The 20,280-nt window shown below is 41.2% G+C and overlaps 1 protein-coding gene across 1 annotated transcript; it reads left to right on the forward strand.

Moving 5' to 3' along the window:
• Positions 1–436: 436 nt before the first annotated feature.
• On the forward strand, positions 437–17,989 carry RAB21 (RAB21, member RAS oncogene family). The gene is made up of 7 exons (XM_015417025.1): positions 437–901; positions 12,223–12,282; positions 12,398–12,505; positions 12,704–12,767; positions 13,599–13,653; positions 14,220–14,308; positions 15,584–17,989. The coding sequence occupies exons 1-7, from the start codon at positions 728–730 to the stop codon at positions 15,721–15,723; spliced, it is 690 nt and encodes a 229-aa protein (XP_015272511.1). The 5' UTR covers positions 437–727; the 3' UTR covers positions 15,724–17,989.
• Positions 17,990–20,280: the final 2,291 nt, after the last annotated feature.

The following is a 20,280-nucleotide window of genomic DNA, read 5'->3' on the forward strand; positions in this document are numbered from 1 at the left end:
TTAATGCACAGACTGAACTTTGAGTGGAACAACAATGCCCAGTGCTATATCACTGCATGTCTAGAAGCGCCATAAGGGATTATAGGCTCATGGCTTGTCATACGAAGCAGGTGCTTGGTGATTCCCAGGGTTTTCTTTAACAAACTGTCGCTCACAACTTTAATGCCAGAAGCTCACAGAGAAGAATTCGTGCTCAGAAGACTCCACAGCTTAGAGGGCACATTGGTCTGGAGTCTGGACTGCTCCTCCGCGTCCCGACGACGACGGGGACCCTTCCTTTCCCAGGACTGTGAAAGCGCTTAAGCACACCCGGAAAGGGGAAAACCGAGAGTGACAAGTCACGCCCTCCTCTCGCGTCCTATCACGTGTGTTCCGGAAAATTTGCCCCGCCTCTTTATCGCTTCCAGAAATTTAAGAAAGCCGCCCGCGCTTTGCATTCTTCGGTTTGGGGGAAGGACTTTAAACAAACGACTGGCGTGTCACGTGACAGCGCGCCGCGTGACGTAGGAGGAAGACGGAGGCGCCATTAGAGTGGGGCGGGTGGGGTGAGCGAACCCGGTAGAGGGAAGTGTGTTTGTGTTTCTCTTCCCCCCGGTGTGCGTCTGTGCTGCGGCCTCCCTCACTTTCCCCTTGGATGAGGCCTTCTTCCGCGTCCCGTGTCGGAGTTGGGGCGGGGGGCGGCTGTCGCTGATGTGAGGCCGCGGGAGCGGCGGCGACTTCGCTGCGGATGGCGACGGCAGCGGCGACTTCTGGCGCAGGAAGCGGCGGCGGCGGCGGCACGGCCGGGCGAAACTTCTCCTTCAAGGTGGTACTGCTTGGCGAGGGCTGTGTGGGGAAGACGTCGCTGGTCCTCCGCTACTGCGAGAACAAGTTCAATGATAAGCACATCACCACCCTGCAGGTAGGGCTCACACTGGAGGAGGCCGCTTCGGCTCTGTCTTGTCACTCCCGCCTCGTAGGGCTGGGTTTATAGGCGGCCCGGGGGGTGGGGGAGGCCCTCCCGGAAGCTTTCTCTTTTCCTCCTGAACCTGTTTCTGGAGGAGTTTAAACGAGCTCTTTGGGGTCCCAGACGCGTGTTGAGGGAACGCTCTTGTCGGGGTAGTGAGTAAAGTTTCCAGACCCGGGACCGTGCTCTTCTTTGCTCCCCGTGCTCGCCCTCCCCGGCACCAATGCAAGCAAAAGGTTCGGTGGCAGAATTTACGCAGCGTAATGCTGTGCGCGCTTGTCTACTAAGTGTGTAAGATTTGTAGCGAGCATGTTGTTTGTGTTCGTTGAAAGTAGTTGGGGCCGCAGAATGCTGCAAGACTAGCTGTTGTTTGTTGAGGCAAAAGAGCCCTGGGGTGCCTTCAGGAACCAGCTGCCAAATGTACTGTTGAAAGCGAGTAGTTTGGCCTGCAATAAAGATGTTTTCTTGTAGATCTATGGGGGAGTGAGAAACAGCACCTACTGCTCCGGGATAGTATACATATTAGAACTCCAGGCACTGTTGATTTTTCTGTTGAGTACTGTTGCTCCTGGTTAAGTTTGTCCGGTTAAATTATATTAATTATTATTCTTGAGGACCCGAACAAGGCTTTTGCAAGGATGAAGAGTTATCTGGCTGGTGAGATAGTTTGAAATAGTTTTGAAGAAAGGGCAGGTATGCCTGTTGCACGTGTCTCTAGTTCAGGTGGGTTAACTTTTACTTTAGGAAGAATGTTTTATATATGTAAAACACTGGTATCAATAATTTTCTGCAGTGACGGGATAGTTCTTTTAAATTATCCTTCTACATTGATGAAATGCCTCTACCTCATCTCTGTGAGCAGAATACCCAGGTTCGAAATCATGGGTTGAATTTTTGTTTATTTGTTCTTCAGTTGTTTGCTAAGCAACCAATTATGAATATGGATAAAATAACAATTACGTTAAATTACAACTAAATATAATTTTTATTCCTTGTAGGAGAATAATCCAGAAGTTTTGTTTCTCCATTTAGATTACATTTTGTACTGCGGTGTTTTTTTTAATGAGAAAGTTTGGGTGGTTGGTGGAAAGAATGATAGGCCCTTACATAGGATCAAGCTGCGCATGTGTTTATCTGAGTGTATACACTCTGAACATTGCCATTCACTTGGAGTTTCCCCCCGGAAAAAGCTTGGTAGTGTGTGTTTTGTGAGTCGAAAAGTAAATGCTGCTGTAACTTAAAATATAAGTGATACCTTGCTCTGTATTTACGCTGACTTAAGTACATCTGCTCTGTAGTGCTTCAGCATTTGGGGTTGGTGTATTTTTTTAAAGTATCAGTCACAGCCATAAAATGGGTAGTATATTTTGATCAGTGTGAGTATTGCTGTAGGTGACATAAGCAGATCCAGTGTGTGGTATGGTGTCTAGTGCTGGACTAGATCCAGGGATATTTAGGTTCAGATCCCAATTTGTCATTTAATTAACTCATTCTCCTTCAAACTAACCTACCTCAGAGTTGCAGTGAAGATGAGGAGGAGGGGAGGTATGCCATCAAAAGCTCTTGCAGGAAGGATGGGAAAATTACTTCATGTAATAATTCAAGCCATCCCTAATTTGTCTTAACAGCTCAGATCTGAGAAATTCCAAATGGAACCTAAAACGCGCTTCTAACTAGAGATGTAAAATTCCCCCAAATCTTGAAGCAAAGGGGGGAAATGTTGTTTCCAGAAACAAAAAGGGAGTTTGGGGGAAAAATTAAATGCATGCAATACCTGCTATCCTATCAAACAATTTTGCTTCTTTAATGACAGTGCATCATTTATAGCTTAGCATATAAAATTGCAATATTTGAAATAGTTATGGAATTTAAAAGTTATAAATGTCTTAGCTTTCTGCATGGTAAGGTGTAAATATATTCTATACTTAAAGAGAAAACCTCAAGCTGATGAACCTTATCCTACCTTAGCCCATATACCTTATTTTTTGCTTTCTGAAAAGCAGGGGGAAAAGAGTTAAACAGAGAACACAAACTTTATGTTAAACTAGGAAAAAGGTCTGTTGTGGAAATAAATACAACGGCCTCTAGAAAGAGGCTCTGGGCGGGTGCCCTGGCCTTGGACACTCAGTGTCAATTTGCTGTGGTGACCTCAGCAGGGTATAATGACACTGAGTCCACCATTTTCTCCAGAGGAACTGATCCCTGCTACCTGAAGAACAGTTGTAATTTTGAGTCATCTCCAGCCCTCACCTGGAGATTGGCAATGATGGTTCCCCAGGACAGAAGGGAATAGTTGGTTTGGAGGGTGGAGTCTATGGCTTTGTACCTGTCCGAGGTCCCACGCCTCCTGAAACCTCACCCTCTCCAGGCTCCATCCCTCACATCTCCAGGAATTTCCCACCTGGAGTTGGCAACCCTATCTCCTTCCCAGCCAATCATCAACCTACCTTTATTTCCCCCTCACTCTTCAGCTTTCCACCCCCCACACACCTGCAGCCTCTCCCGTGCTCTGAAGCCCTGACTGCTAACGTCACATTGGCTGTCATATGGGGGCCACCTCACCAGCATATAAGGGTACAGAGCCCACCATTTTCTCCAGTGGAACTGATCTCTGCCGTCTGGAAAGCAGTTGTAATTCTGAGTGATCTCCAGCCCTCACCTGGAGATTGGACACATTTTACCTCAGAAGAGCAAACTGTTTAGAATGTTAGAGGCAAAAGCCAATCAAGTCGCATATGCAAACGACCTCTGTGTTCCGAGGCAAAGGCCAATGAGGCTGCATATGCAAATAAACTCTGTGTTCTGACTAGTTATAAGGGGGGGGGGAGGAACAGCAAAATGTTTAGAATGTTGGAGGCAGGACTCAGGCAAAGCAGCCAGTGGATAGGGAGACCCTCTGAATGACAGATCAGAGAGCAAACTGATTTTGGAGCGTGTGGAATGTTCTAGAGAAGTGCCACCACCAATGTTCCCTCTAAGCTGTGGAGCCTTGTGAGCAAAAATTCTACTTGGTGAGCTGCCGGCGTTAAAGTTGTGAGTGAGCCATTTGGCTGCTGCATAAATCAGTTTGCTTTGGAGCCCTCCTCCCTGAGCCAAGACAAAAATGTGTGAGCCGGAGGCTAAGAAACTGTGAGCTAGCTCACACTAACTCAGCTTAGAGGGAACACTGGCCACCACCATTCGGCTTTTATTTATAAGGGAGATATGTTATTTGGTCAGAAAAAAGGGTCATACAAAGGGTGGATAATATTTGCACAGCTAGATGCTGTCTCCTTCCTTCTCTAGATACTGGTTAGAGAAGAGCTCAGTTTTCAGTGAAACTTTCAGAGTTTTTCTCTGAGGCCTTGGTGCAAGTTTCTGCCCCACCTCCTCCTGATCTTTTTCTCCTCCAGCACCATAGGGCAATAAGCTACTTGATACCTAGTCTGTGGATATGTGTGTCATAGTGGTTTGAGGGAAAGGTGAAAAGGTCAACCAGAAGCTAAAGAGTCAGGTCAAAATGACCACAAAAGCAGTGAAAGCCATGCATGCTGCCTGCATGAAGATCAGGTATCTTTTTGGGTGCAGAAATGCATCTTGTGTTTAAGAGCAATATATGTCTACAGCATGCCCACCTTGTCTTTTAAAGCATTTCGCTCATTCTAAAAGCGAAAATATATTTCATAGGAGTTTTTTTTTAAATATTCCTCCAAATTTCTAGTTTTTCTGTTGGAAAAATTGAAAATGGACCTCGGGGGGGGGGGACTGGGGGGGTTACCCCTGGATTTTTCCCTGGTTTTTTTGGGGGACTGTCATGATCTGGATTGTGCCACCAGAGGCCTACTAGGCCCAGGGAGCCTGGCTAGCAGTAAGGGAGGCTGGGCATACAAACCCCAGAAGGCCTTGGGAAGTTTTGGTGCCGATTTTGACCAATAGGGAAGAAGAGGGCTGGGGAATATAGGAACTGGTACAAGAGCGAAAGCTGGTCTTCTTCCCAGGGAACAGAGCCAGAATGGACTAAGGCAGCTGTGGGGAAGAAACCCTCATTCTGAGGGAAGGGTGAGTAGTCTAAGGCCACTTGATAGTGAGCTAGGGACAGTATATATTTAGACGCATTAGGATATTTGATTTCTTTTCTTTTCACCCACTTACTGTTATTATTTTGCATCTTTGTTTGACCTCCTATAAAATAAACTATTTTCATTGTTCATTCTGCCTGGTCCTCACGCCTATTATTCGGCCAAAAGGGAGGTCTAAAGGCCTGGGAGGGTGCTCTGGACCTTCTCAAAGGAGCCTGGAACCAGAGTGGTGACAGTGTCAGGTGATACCCCACCTGAGCCATGACAGGTTCCTTCACATATCTAGTTCTGATCATCCTTAGTTACATGGCCTGCTTGTTACTTCTGCTAGTCTCAAGGTTTATCAAGAAAGTTCTACCTCTGCCCTTTATCTAACCAGAAATTGCATGTTTCTTCATAGTCCACGTCTTCAGATATGGAGAATCAGCTCTATGACTCTCTGAGCCCAAGCATAAACATAGTAGGTAACTTGCGTGCATGGTTTCCAGACAGTGGATACTCCTGATTTTGTGGCAGTTTTTTCAGTAAAAAGTACCTACCTTAATGGTATATGCAAACAGTGTTTTGTTTTGGGCCTGCTAAAGAGTGGGGAGAGAGCCTTTGCTCATAAGTATTGCATAGTTTTTTAGATGAAGGCAGGAGAATTTCCACTACTTGTCCTATGATTGTTGGAGAAACTAGTGTCTTCAGAAATCTCCCAGATATTTGTAGTGAAGCTTACAGCGGTCTCTTTCCCCATGGTTGGTCAGATATCAGGGACTTTTCAGTGCACTAATGGGTCGACAAAGTTCCTGCTGCAATTCTGAAAAATGCTAGTATCTTGCTGTCAAGAAGAAGTACTGAAACTCTAGCAGCTTCCATTGGGGTGTGTGCAGCAGTTGAGATGATGGCTGCAGGAGGATAATCCTCGCTACTTCTGTATCTTCAGTCTTGGGCGATTCAAGGAAATCTCATGTTTCCTCAAGAATATAAGAGAACCCTTCTCGCCACTTCCTGGTTGTTCAAACTTGACTTGCTCTAATGGGTTACATTTTTTATTCACTTGAAAATCTACAGTTCAGTCATAAAGACACTACACATGGGAAACTTCTGTGTGGCTCAAAATAAATGTTCGTGGTGCCTCTAAACGGAAGTATATAAAAACTAAGGAAATATTTTGGGTTGTATCACACATACTGTGGGAAAAATGAAACCAGAGACCAAAACACAATTGGGTCTTGTAGATTTGCAATGAAGTTCTGGTTCCTGAGTAGGAATGGACAAGAACCGGCTGACAAACCAAAGTTTGTCACAAATTTTGGCCTTTTCAGGGTTTGCAAGCCGGAGTTCATGAACTGAAGAACCCGGATGTACCACCACGAAATTTGGCACAATTCATGGTGGTTCATGACGGTTCGTGAAGAGCAGAAAGCAGGGGTTTCTGGTTAATGCCCGTCCCTATTCCTGAGCAAAGTTGTCAAGTTTGAATTTTTAGATCTTACTGGAATCATATTAGTTCCTGTAACATTCCTGTAACAAGCAGAAAAGCTTATACTTCCATGTCCCTACGTATTAAAGCAATGTTTGTTTTGAACACTGATTCATAAATTTATTGTTACTTGGCTATAGTAACATTAACTTATGTTCCATACTAAGTAGCTAAAAGGAAAAATGACACCACATCACAATGCTTAGCATACCAGTGGTAGCAGTGGCATGATCAGACATTAAAGTGAAACTTACAGGTTTCTGTGTTTGAAGTAATAGCTAGAAAGTATTGCAGTAGACTTGCGAATGCCCCCCCCCGGTAAATGGTAAAGGGTCAAAGCTGTATGGTAGACCCAAACCATTCACAAATTTGTGATACATGATTTCTCTTTATTTCTGGTCTGATCTATTTATTCGCATTATTTATAGTCTTCCTTTCTCACTTAGACTCGGGGTGGATTACACAGAGTAAGTCAATACTGTTTATGGATGGGACATTCAGTAAACAATGCAATTTGTAGACCCAATTAAATATCTAAAACCAGAACTGAAACAAAGCATAAGTATTAACATGACATATTCAAGGATGCAAAATTCCATAGTAGGATCCTAGTTCCAGCATGATAGACACAGTAGCATATAGTACAGTCCCTAATAATTTTCCCAAGTAACTTTATGAATCATTTAGTACAGCGCAACTCTATTGCCTGTTTAGAAAGGCCCTCCTGAATAATTCAGTTTTGCATAGGTTGTGGAAAGCTGGAGTGTGGGAGTCTTCCTGACCTCAGGCAAGTCGTTGCATAAGGTAAGGGTCACAACGGAGAAGGAATGTTGACAGACATTTGCCGAATTTGCCCATTTGCAGTTTGGCACCGGCAGAAGACCCTGCTCCAATGAACAAAGTGTTGTGGCAAAATGTAGGGGGGGAAAGGCAGTCTCAGATGTGAGAGTCAAAGAGCTTTGTATATGCTAGCTAATACCTTAAATTGAGCCCAGCAGCTGATTGGCCACATCATTTTTCTGGAGGAGTGGTTAAAGTAGTGGGTGGATAACCACCTGTTTGAGTGGCTGAGGGAAAGCGGTCTGAATTAGTGACTGGTTTATAATAGATACTAAGGGCTTGTTGAAGTGGTTGTTACTTGATTTTAGCAGCCAGGCTGGGTAAGGACCCAGAATACAAGTAGTGATTCTACACCCAGAATTACTACTTCACGGGAACTGGGAGAAAATGATCCATGAATAGACCAGGTGGTGTATTAGTCCTGTCTTCTGCTGTGCCTGTGTTACAACTGACATCCAGGTCAGAGCATATTCTTGATACTTCATCAGCAAAAAACTTGGGAAAGGTATCACAGCTAAATGTCTCTTTCTGAGACAAAAGCTCAGATTTTGGCATCAACAGTTGCTGAGCTACTTTGAACAATTGGAATGGTTATGAGCTAGTTGATGCTGTAGTAGCAGAGTAGTAACATTTCTTTGTCTCTGTCACTCCCACTTCATAGGTCTTCCAATGGTTTCTATAGCATAATCTAACCCTAACCCCCCATACAAACGGGCAGATTTCGTAACACCACCATTTCCCTCCTGAACTTCCTGGGACAGCATGGGTACCGTGTTTCCACCGGTGAATCTGCAGCCCTGGCTACATCTTTGGTCGGGGTCCCAGCCTTGGCAACCATCAATTCCGAGAACATTGATGTCCTTGCCTGCAGACTTACCCATTTAATGAAAACTTCCCAGCTGATGGGAAGTATGCTGGCAGATTTACACGATACTGAGAAGGGGACTATCCAGAACAGAATGACTATAGGTTGCCTGTTGCTCAAAGCAGGGCATCACCGCGCTGAACTTGAGGGCATGTGTTGTTTAAAACTGAGCAATCATTCAGCCTCCATCAAATGAAACATTAAGAATATCCAAGATATATGAAAAGGAATAATAGCTTCACATGAGTGGGGGGACTGGTTTGAGAGTTGGGTCACTGGTTTGGGATCCACTGTTTATACTGTCTTAACATTTATTCTTATGGGAATTTTATTATCTTTGGGATTTGTCTCTGTATACAATGCACTCCCACAATAATAGCTTGTTGTGTTTCAGCGTGCCCCAATACCCATGGTACGAGAGTCAAAAAAATTATGATGGTTGCCAAATGTTATGCTGAGTGTCCTGAGTATGCAGTCCCAGCTGACATCATTCTTGATGGTGGCAATGAGCCTTAGGGTGGTCATTTCACCAAGAGGGGGGATTTGTAGGATAGAGGATAAATGGATGTGATTTATGAGTGTGACTTCTGACACTTTTCCTATCTTGTACACCCCCACCTGTCACAGTGCCTTTTTAGGAGTCTGACCACAGTATATTCAGATCCTAGTATTTAGATCAGACAGAAGAAACTTAGAATAGAGAATATCTCTCCTTATATATAATTGAATAGTGGGTGCCAAAGTTCTAATTCTAAAATGCACTCCCTTAGTGTATGGCTGATGGCACTGCTCCTCAGCATATATCGCCACCAATCAGAAGGCAAAGCCCGGGTCCCGCCCACACCACAACTGCTGCGACAACCTGGTCTTTTGCATATGGAAGCTGATTGGACTTCAGGCCATTCCCCCCCCCAAACCCCCCCCCCCCCCCGCAAGGCAGTTGGGATTTTCAGTTGCATAACATACCTCATAGGGGAGAGGAGAATGGGTAACAATGGTTACCACTCTCCAGGTGAGGGCTACAGATAACTCAAACATACAAATGCTCTTCAGGTAGCAGAGATCAGTCCCTCTGGAGAAAACAGTGGACTCTGTCATTAAACCCTGCTGAGGTCGCCACAGGAAACTGACACTGTTTGCCCAAAGCCAGAGCACTCTCCCAGAGCCTCTTTCAAGATCCCGTTGTATTTATTTCCGCAACGGGCATTATTTCTAGTAACACATAATTCTAGTCTTAATTGAAATGTAAACTATAATGATGTCATTTGGGGTATAAGACCTACTGCTTTTCCTGGTTGTGGCAGAATACAGCTTGGTGTTGCTGGGTGCCAAGGTATCCAGTAACACCGCTATATTCTGGCCCAACCAGGAAGGGCAGTAGGTCTTGTGCATTGTTCTAGACTAGGGATGGGCCTAGACAGGCTCATGGGCCAAATTTCGTCATGGACCGTGGCCCAGTTTGTGGTCCATGAGCCCAGTCTGTGCAGTTGCTCCACTTGCGGACTGTGGGAGCGGTTTGTGAGACAAACATGCTGGCACTGAGGATTGCCAAGGCCTTCCCTTCCTTCACTGAGGCACAAATTGCCTCTCCTTCCCTTCTCCAGTTGCGCCGCAGTGGTGGCATGTTTCCACGGGTGAAGCTGAAAGCAAATTGCCTTCCCTTCATTCCTGAAAGCGTACCTCAGCAAATGAAGGGAGGGCAACCTTGTTAATAGCTGCACGGAGCTTCATGTTCCACACTCCAACTAAAGTCTCAGATGAGCATGTGTTTGTGATCCTAAAATCCCCCAGAGCATTCTGGAGTCCAGTAGGATTCATAAGCATCCATGGGTGTGGACCATTTTAACTGGGTCCCCTCTCATATGAGGTGTTGGAGCTGCATTCACTTTGGCTTTAAGTAGGTAGTGGTCAGACCATGCTGCAGGTTGAATCTCTAAACCTGAAACTAGGCCATGCATCTTGCAGTGCAATATATATATATATATATATATATATGTATATGTATATATATGTATATATATGTATATATATGTATATATATGTATATATATCCAATATTATTTATTTTATTGGACTTATAGCCTGCCCTCCCCTGCACAGCAGGGCTCAAGGCAGGGAACAACACTGTATGCAACCTCTTTTCCTGTGTTGGGGCCATCATAATTTGTTAGAGAACCATGGGCAGTCGGAGACTATAAAATCATGAGCTAGTTCTGGCAAGGTACCCTCAGCATGGGTATTGAAGTCCCCCAGAATGACCAGTCTAGGGGTTTCCAGTACCACATTTGACAATTTTCCACCTTATTTTTACTTTTCACCATCTTGATACTGTAATCATTACATCATTAAATTTCACAAGGAATTTGTTGCCTCCTGGTACTCAGGAATTTCTCCATTCTTGTGATCTCAGGATTTCCTGCAAATTGCAAAGGTTACTGTATCTACACTTGCAGTGTGTTGCTGCTGATAGAGGTCAGACATATATGTGCCTTTTAATTTCTCCTGATGTTAAGATCAGCAGCAGCCAGAGAACTATGGGAATAGTACTGTGACGAAGTGGCCAAGCTCATGTGCTTGTGCACTATTAATGCCAGGGGATGAAAGGAGAGAAGCAGCTGACATAATGTCATTTCATTTCCTTGGCTAGGGGGAAGGCAGCTCATGTAGTTCTTAACAGTAGTACACTGAAAGCTCCATCTTTTTCAGTTGGAAAACATGGTTGGGGAAAAGAACATAATGGTTGGAAGTGTACCAGTTAATATTGGAAAGTTAAGTTTAAAATTACTGTCTGTTGCAGTCACGTCTGCATTAACTGCATTTGTCCATTAATCTTAGTGGGACGTGAGTGTGTATGCACACATATGTGGGTGCATGACTGCAACCTTAAATACCTTGTTAAGCAAGGTAATTAAATGAGTTCTAGGAAGTAGGAGGGAACTGTAGAAGTACAAGTCTGATCAGTGCAAACGTTATTTTAAAATAGAGATGTTCAATACAGGGCTCAGCAAATCCCAGGAACTAGTTAGCCGTGGTGCTTAGGAATTTCATTGCTGCTGTTAATAAAATAAAATAATTGCTGAAAATATTATGATATCCAGGAATCCCTCCATATTTATTTATATACTTGAATGCTTGTGTCATATCATAGCTTGATAAAATTACAAGAAACTGAAGTGTTTAGTAATAGGTTTTGTGACAGCAATAATTTAAAACATGATTATTAAAATAAAAAATTCTGAAGAGTGAAAAATGAGTCTGGGCTGAATCTTACAGTGAAAGAATTGCAAAGAAATGTGAGAGAAATGGAAGCCATACTTAGATGCTAACTTGTGCATTGTTTAGCCTCTCATTGATGATCTCGTTCATAATATGGTGCCTATGAACTGGACGGTGTTCTCCACCATATGGCTTTTTCATTTAGTAGTGGTAGCCAAATCACCTGTGGGTGCATGTAGGGTCCTTGGGTATTGACATTTTTTTGAAGATTTTTTAATTTCATAGACATAAGCAAACATACAAACAAACAACATATATAGGGGGTTACAATCATGTGATTTTACTTTTTCAGTTTCTTTGACCTCATAAAAGTCTTATATTTTTCATCTTATATGTTCATTATATACCTTATAAACCTTTTATTAATAGTTGAAACTATATTTCATGTCTGTTTATTTAGGTTAGAAATCCAGAAGTTTATATTTTATTTTCTTCTAAATATTGATAGAATCTTGACCATGTGTTCTGAAATTCTTCTTTGCTCTTTCCTCCTAATATCATAGTCAGTTTGTCGATCTCAGCAGTTTCCAGTATTTTAACAATAACTTCTTCTTTTGTAGGGATTTCATTCCTTCTCCAATATTTCACATAAATCATCCTTGCTGCTGTTACAATATGGATAGTAATGTGAAAATTTTGTCTTTTATAGTTCTCTGGAGTTATATTTAACAAAAAAAAGTTCTGGTATTGACATTATTTTTAATAAGCGATGATAAATTGGCATAACTTGGGCATCTGAAATACTGAAAATGTTTGCTCTTCATTTTAGGCATCTTTTCTAACAAAGAAACTAAATATTGGAGGAAAAAGAGTCAACCTTGCAATATGGGTATGTACTTCTATCTTCTCTAAAACTCAAATTACCATAGCAAAGTATCAAGGCATTCTGAGATACTGGATTTTGTTTTCAATAACATTAACATAAATTTCTTTGCTAAATGCAGGATACAGCAGGTCAAGAAAGGTTTCATGCACTTGGTCCCATTTACTACAGAGACTCTAATGGAGCAATTTTAGTATATGATATAACAGATGAAGACTCCTTTCAGAAGGTAACTAATTAATGTACAGAAACAAATTCAAAGCTTCTTTGGGATAATGTTTTAATAGACAAGATAAGAAGCTGGGACAAACTGAGTTCTTTGCGCTAATATTTGGTATTTTAACCAGTTGTATTCAGTTGTAACACAAAAGTTTGTTGAGTTCGTTGTAGGACTTGAAATAAAATAACTAACGTTTCTTCTGTACAGGTAAAAAACTGGGTCAAGGAATTAAGAAAAATGTTGGGAAATGAAATTTGTCTATGCATAGTTGGTAAGTTCTGAACTGTTACATGTTATTGCACAGCTGGAGAATCTTGTTCAAAATACAGGCTGTTTAATGTACAGTTGCTGAGCAACTTCTAACAGTAGCTTCTAAAGTCTTCATAAATTGGTTTTGCTCACTGTTAGTACAGGCAAAAGATACTCTTGACCTTTGAACTGGTGAAGAATAGAAATTAAAAAAGGTTATAGCATTGATAATATGAAATGACATTTTAGAGATTAGCTAAATGCTTAATTGAGCAGATGACATTGCTAAATATTGTGTTAGCTTAATAAGATTCCCAGTCAGATACTTGCTGCTGAAGAAACAGTAGTAAACTTGGGAGTAGGTTGTAATCTATTTCATGTTGCTAATTTAGAAAGTATTCATAAGGTAGGATTATATTACCCATCTTATTGTCTCTTGCAAAGTACTTCAGGATCTCTTTAAAATTAAGCCTTGTTATGTCTCAACTGTGCTATGGTAACCACAGCTTCCTGAGCAATTGCAAGAGTGTATACACTGGAGTGATGATGTGGCAAGAACTGGGAAGGTTTAGAGTATGCATGTAGATGTTTATCCAGTCTCCACTCTTTTCACTAATAGTACAAGGGACTAACTATTCATTCAGCACCTTTGTTAGTGATCTTGGAGTTTGGGGTAGCTATGTTGAACTATGGTGTATTGCAAGTGGTTGGGGAGGGAAGAGCTAAATTCACCAAGGCATGGAAAGGGGAAAAGGGTAAGAGTGTACAACTAGTTGGAAATCCCTTGTAGATTTTGCATAGATGATGCATTTCCTAATATATTGGACACTAAGGAGGTTTGAATTCCCAACAGGTAACAAAATAGATTTGGACAAAGAAAGACATGTCTCTATTCAAGAAGCAGAAACGTAAGTTTGTTTCTTTTTTTCAGTAACATTTTGAAGTCCTTAGGACTCAAATGCATCTCTAGCAGGTTCTTGAGAAATTTCAGTCATAGTCTGTAGGGGAAATTATTCAGCTCTTTCATTATTCACATGGGTGCCTTGTGGCTCTCTAACTTCTTTGTGTGTTTTCTCTTGTTATTTATTTATTATTCAGATTTATATCCCGCCCTCCCCAGTGGGCTCAGGGCGGCTAACAATAAGGGCACAAAGCCATAATAAAACAGTTAAAAGCAGAATAAAACAATACAAAATTACAATAAAGTGCTGGTGCTCTGAAAGATCATAGTTCCAAGATGGGTTCTGGAAGATGGACCCAGAACAAAATTCTATGCTGGTTAAGTACAAGTGTGGAAAACTACTTTTAGCTTTCTAGCCCATGGTTATTTAAGTTGGCTTCAAGCATACCACAAGTTAGTATTATACATAATGGGTATGCTAGATGCAGGAGAAATACCAAATGCTATATCTAGGTAGCAAATGACACTCAGTGTATGAATATTTCTCTTACCGTTGCATTACCTTATTTACAGATATGCAGAATCAGTGGGAGCAAAACACTATCACACGTCTGCGAAACAGAACAAAGGAATAGAAGAACTCTTTCTTGACCTCTGTAAAAGTAAGTTTGTGCTGTGTTTATGGATAGCTATCCACCTTAAATGTATTTAAACTAAGCTACTTGGAGATCTTGAACATAAGAGAAGCTATGTTGGATCAGGCCAGTGGCTCATCCAGTTCAACACTCTGTGCCACACAGTGGCCAAAACCTAGGTGCCATCAGGAAGTCACCAGCGGGGCCAGAACTCCAGAAGCCCTCCTGCTGTTGCCCCCCAAGCACCAAGAATATAGAGCATCACTGCCCCAGACAAGGTGTTCCATCTATACCATGTAGCTAATAGCCACTAATGGATCTCTGCTTCATATGTTTTGATGCTCCAGACCAAATTAAAAACCTTCCGGTAGCCTTTGCCATCTCTAATTCAGTGGACACCAAGCAGCACATAGTTCCCTGGTCAGGATCCATTCCCCCTTCCCCTTTTTCACTAGTGCTGGCTGCAGCCATGGCTGGGAGCTGCTGACCCTTGCCTGACTGCAGGTGGGACAGGCTAAAGTTAGGACCAATCCTATGCTGCAAAATGAGGGCCGGCCACCCTTCTGTCCGTGGCCAGAATGGTTTTTGTCCTTAACTTACCTTGAGTAGAGTTCATTCTGCAGTCATGTGGTATTTTATAAAAGCAGACGAAATGAAAAACGGTTTTAAACAGGGCTATACAGCTTATCTTCTGTTCTGTAATCTTTCAGTCTGAGAGATATCTCATCCTATAGATTGCATGGATTTACACTGTGTACTCTGCCTTGAATGAGAAAGGTGGACTACAGATATTGTAAGTGAATCCCTGGCACTGGCAGGGAACAGCTGTGAAAGCTTCAGGGTCATTTGCATGATCAAGATGCTGACAGAAATTGTGGCATTATTTACTATATTTTCCTGAATCATCTGAGTTAGTGATTTGTGCAGTAGAATTTGTATTCCCAAGAGGTGCTAGGCTACATGTGTTACCTTGCATGAATAAAAGGGAAACCAGATGCATCTTAATGACTTAATTACTTACTGACAAAACTGCTCTTGTCACTGTCTCTGAACTTACAAGGTAAAACATGGGCAGTCTTAGCTGTTGAATGTTACAGAAAGAATATAATGGAAAGTTAAAATGGTTTTATGTTCGTGAACATTAATATGTAAATGCTTCTATCATTCATTTTGAAAAGTGTCTAAAGCATCTTCTGAATATTCTGCGAAATGTGTTTAAGTCAGGTTTGACAGATTATATTGTAAATCTGGCTACAAAATATCACAGATCTTAATGCAGCTTCCAACCTCTTTACTTTCTAGGAATGATAGAAACTGCACAGGTTGATGAGAGAGCACGAGGCAACGGATCCAGTCAGTCAGGACCTACAAGGCGGGGAGTACAGATCATTGATGATGAGCCACCAGTTCAGAGCAGTGGAGGATGCTGCTCATCTGGATAATTGTATAAGACTGTGCATCATGCCCCCTAGTGAAGACTGCCATACTCAAAGTCTCATTCTTTATCGGTGGAGAATCAGAATTAACAGTATTTAAAATCATTTGTAACAATTCAGAAAACCATTAAGTGCTAAACTAGTGGAGTATGTGACCAGAAAATTGGCGTTTTCTACAGTGGTTAACAAAACAAACCAATGGCCTTTTTACATGTTTCTTTAATAATGAATAATACTGCATGTGGGAGAGACTTAAGGCTTCATTTATATTTTAAATGAGATCATTATTTAATAACTTATGTACACTATTGGAATGAGACATTTTTGCAGCCCTTTGTATTTTGTGGTAGATTGAACTGTATCATTTCAAAATTGCAAATTCTTTTTAATTAGCAGATACCCACGTACTATTTTTGCAGGGTTGGCATCAACCTATAACTGTCTGACTACTTTGATATACTCATCCTGTACTCCATGCTGGTAAAATAAATTGTAAATTACATATTAAATATTTTATCTGCTTTTACAAGTGCAGGTGCAGAAATATGTACATTAGTCTTGTTGGTGATTGTGAAGTGAATAACAGTTGGTGAAAAGATACAAATTTTATTGTCTACCAGCTCATCCCCCCCCCCCATTAGATTCCATAATCATACTCTCTGCTTGCTCTGAAGTTAGCATACCTTTTTGAAACTCTTCTGGCAATTATTGGTCCATATAACACTTAGGCTAATCCCCACTCCCAAAAGTGGTAATTGGAATGCTGTGAATTGCTGCTACACTTGTTTCTATTAGCAGAAATTTGATGTGCTTGAATTTTTCAACTTCTCCAGTTTTCTACATTGCAAAGAAACCTTATCTTATGAACTTGGCTTCCTCCATCTGATAATCACTGAACAAGAACTGTTCTTGTATCTTGTTCCTCCAAAATGTATTCACTCTTCTCCTGTACAAAGCTGGAATGAAGTGAAAATAACTTTGCTGCAGTTCATTTTATTGATCACTGAAACTGATAGAAACTTATGTGTTCCATGTAAGCCTTGTTTAAATCCACTTTGCATTTTTCAGTAGGAAATATTTCAGCTGCCACCACCAACTGCATAGTAAATATTTTCCAAAAGGAGAAAATGTGAAAACTGAACCAGGCATTGTCAGGACTAGAACAGTCAAGCTAATCACTATTTACATAATGGAACACACCAACTTTCTGAGGGAAATACCAGTTTAGGTGGGGTGTTCGGTTCCCCCCCCCCATTTTTGGTAAATGGATATATTTATGATGTGGAAAATATCTAGTAATAGTTTAGTCTTTGGCAAGGTGAGCATGTAAATCATTCTAACCTCACGTGTGCAGGTTTTAATTTCTTATCACTGGTCCAGAGATGAATGTACACAGTTCAAACACCAAAATAGTGGGAATATGTCACTAATCATCTAACTTCACTTTCCCAAACCTGACACAAACTTTAAGAGCAATAGTTTTAGAAAACACTGCATGCTTTCATTGTCCTGAATAAGCTGATTTATGAAGATCTGCTAAGATATATAAGGGGAAGGAGCTATCTGTTGCACATGACCATAATCTGGATAATTTAGTATGTACATTGTACTCTGTACCCTAACGCTTACTGGAATTGTAAGTTAGATGATCTGTTAAAAGTACATATGTCTAAATAGCTTGCTGCTGTGACTTTACCATGTGCTGCTTATTGTAAGCTGCTCTATCTTCATTAAATATTCACATTTAGTACCTCTTACTTACAAATACTTTTCTGTAGTGAATGCTGTCTAGCATGGTAAAGCTATGAATGAACATATGTTCAGACAGAGGGAGCTGCGTCAGACTGTTAGAAGGAAACTTTTCTGCCACTTGTGTTAATATTTGACACAGAATGGAAATGGACCATAAAGTGGGACAATCAAAATGAGATCTGAGGGCCAAGGCTTTGTGGTCTGTCCTGCATATGTTCCAAATGTGAAACTTTCAGTATTCCTTCCGAACAGCTGTCATGTCCTTTTCTTCCCTTGCATCCTTTCAAAGTCTTTTCCTTACCTTTGACTGTAGATAAAGCTCTAGTCACTTCTATATTCTTCCTAGCACCAACAGCTCTGGTATTTCTAGTTTTTAGTTTCAACATAAACCTCAAAACAAAAACACAAAAGGATTATTGTTAACATTATTAATGTTCAACAACCTCGAGAGGAATGGGTGGCTGTTAAACAGTTGGGCAACATCCTCTTGGCCACTCTAAGATGGTAGGTAGCTGGGTACCCCTGCAGTGTTAATGTTTGAAGGGAAAGAGGAAGATATAACTGGAAAAGTAGTGTGCAGTGTAGATATTGGCAAACTTTTCTCAATGAACCTTGGAGGGATGTTTTGGAATTTTTATGTTGTTGCAAAGGTGTGGCGTTATTACTGAAGACCTTTGCAGTGAGTGCAAGTCTCTGTTTCTGTACAGGGTTTACTGAAATGAATGACAGTTGTGTAGGCTGTAATCAGTTGTAAAAAGAATGACAGTATAATACCTCCATATATATGGTAATTTCTGGTTTCTTAATGTTAAGCATCTAAACATACTTCCTAGAAGATATACAAGTTAACTGCAGTTTTATAATGTAACTTACACCCAAATAACAGTTGTACCCAAAGGAGTTGGTGTGACTTTCATATATGCAATAGAATGAAGTTTTAATCCAGTGGCACCTTTAAGACGAACAAAGTTTAATTCTGGGTATAAGCTTTTGGGTGCATGAAGAAGTGTGCATGCGCATGAATGCTTATACCCAGAATTAAACTTTGTTCATCTTAAAGGTGCCACTGGACTCAAGGATTGTTTGGTTGCTTCAGACCAACATGGCTACCCACCTGAATCTGTTTTCATATATGCAGTTAGAACAACCTTGACATAGGAGGAGATATGACAAGGATGGTAGTATAAAATGCTTCTCTAACTGCTAAAAGTCCTAAATTTTGGGGAAACTGGATGTCTTCATCATTTAAAAATTAATTTGCATGATTGGCTGCAGGACATTTTATGAAAGATATTTTAAGTTGTTACTATGGACTATAGTGTATGGACCTGCCAATGCTTATTTGGTATCTGGCAAACATTAAAACAAAATATTTTGAAAAACCAAGTTAACTAGTTGGTATAATGGCTGTTTTTTCAAGTTAAATCTCTTTTCAGCAGGTTCCAATGCCATCAGGGAATTGAGAATGCTTCATTGAATATTCCAGCCATTCTGCAATACCACTTATATTCCTTTTCAGGCTTTTTCTTCCATGCTAGAATTTTTTCACCTTAATATTCAGTGTATGTAAGCTTTTTAAAATTAAAACTAGAGTCTAAAGTCTTCACAGCAAAGCCAGGTCTAAAGAAGTATGAAAGTTCTATGAGTTCCAGGGGACTTTAGACTTCTTTAAACAGCAGCTCCCCCTACCACATGACAAATTAACACTAATACTGAAAAGTTTTCTCTGTTGATTTGATGTCGCATGGAAGTCAGCTGTTCCATTAAAAAATCCATAAGCAGAATTGAACACAGGCTTCCTCCCATGAGCCATAGTAGATCTGTCATATTACTTAGCCCAGGCTAGCCCGATCTGGTCAGATCTCAGAAGCTAAGCAGGGTTAGTATTTGAATGGGATATGTGACCAAGGAAGCCTAGGATTCCCATGAAGAGGCAGACACTTCTCAACATCTCTTGCCTATGCAGTTGCTGTAAGTTGACTCTGAATTGATAGCAAAAAAATATTTGAATAAGTTTTTCAAAGTTGCTATTTTCCCCTGTAATGTGCCCCCCCGCCCCCCAAACCCTTGTAAACTTACACTTCTAGTTTGGCCAATTGTATAATTGGGTAGCATAGCTGTACTTTTGCTTTGAACTTAATGACTTTTTAGCAGCCTTAGATTCCGCAAATTGGTTAAAGACAAGGAGAAGAGTTACTTTGGAATTCTTTTTGTGCAATACTCACGTAAGAATGTTTAGATTATAATTTAATTTATCACTCTATATCCAATACAGCTACTGAAATATTGGCTATGGAGGTGGTTTAATCTAAGGCATATGTTTCTATGAAGTCCGGTGTGGCTTTCTGCTAGCTGTGTATTACTCTGGCTTTTCAAGCTCTTTTACAATATTTCTTATGATGAAATTGGGTTTCAGCTACATCCCCTGTGTAACCTATGGGTTCAGAACGTCACATATTAGCACTAATTTAAACAGGGACAAGAGTCATACCTCCTACATAAACTGAGGAGCCAATGAAGAGCAACTCATTGCAACTGAAGAAATTGGCTCTAGCTCACAAAAGCTAATGCTGGAATAAGGTGGTGGTGGGGTCTGGAGAGCTCCAGGTGGCAGAGACCAATTGCCCCAGAGAAAATGGCCACTTTTGGAGAATGGACTGTGGCGTTATACCAGACTGAGGGCCTTGTCTTTCCCCCGGCCCCACCCCTGGAACGTCCAAAAATTTCCCAGCCTGGAGTTGGCAACCCTACAAAGTCTGGTTTATTTTTCCTAGACTAACACAGCTATTTCTAGGGAGCCAGTGTAGTGTA

This window comes from Gekko japonicus, unplaced genomic scaffold (assembly GCF_001447785.1).
Source record: "Gekko japonicus isolate JY-2015 unplaced genomic scaffold, Gekko_japonicus_V1.1 scaffold548, whole genome shotgun sequence".
Taxonomy (NCBI): domain Eukaryota; kingdom Metazoa; phylum Chordata; class Lepidosauria; order Squamata; family Gekkonidae; genus Gekko; species Gekko japonicus.

Excerpts from the sequence above, each read along its gene's own strand:
- RAB21 (XM_015417025.1), top strand. The coding sequence starts at position 728 with ATGGCGACGGCAGCGGCGACTTCTGGCGCAGGAAGCGGCGGCGGCGGC. Across the intron at positions 12,283-12,397 it reads GAGTCAACCTTGCAATATGG|GATACAGCAGGTCAAGAAAG; the intron begins GTATGTACTTCT and ends TGCTAAATGCAG. Across the intron at positions 12,506-12,703 it reads ATGAAGACTCCTTTCAGAAG|GTAAAAAACTGGGTCAAGGA; the intron begins GTAACTAATTAA and ends TCTTCTGTACAG.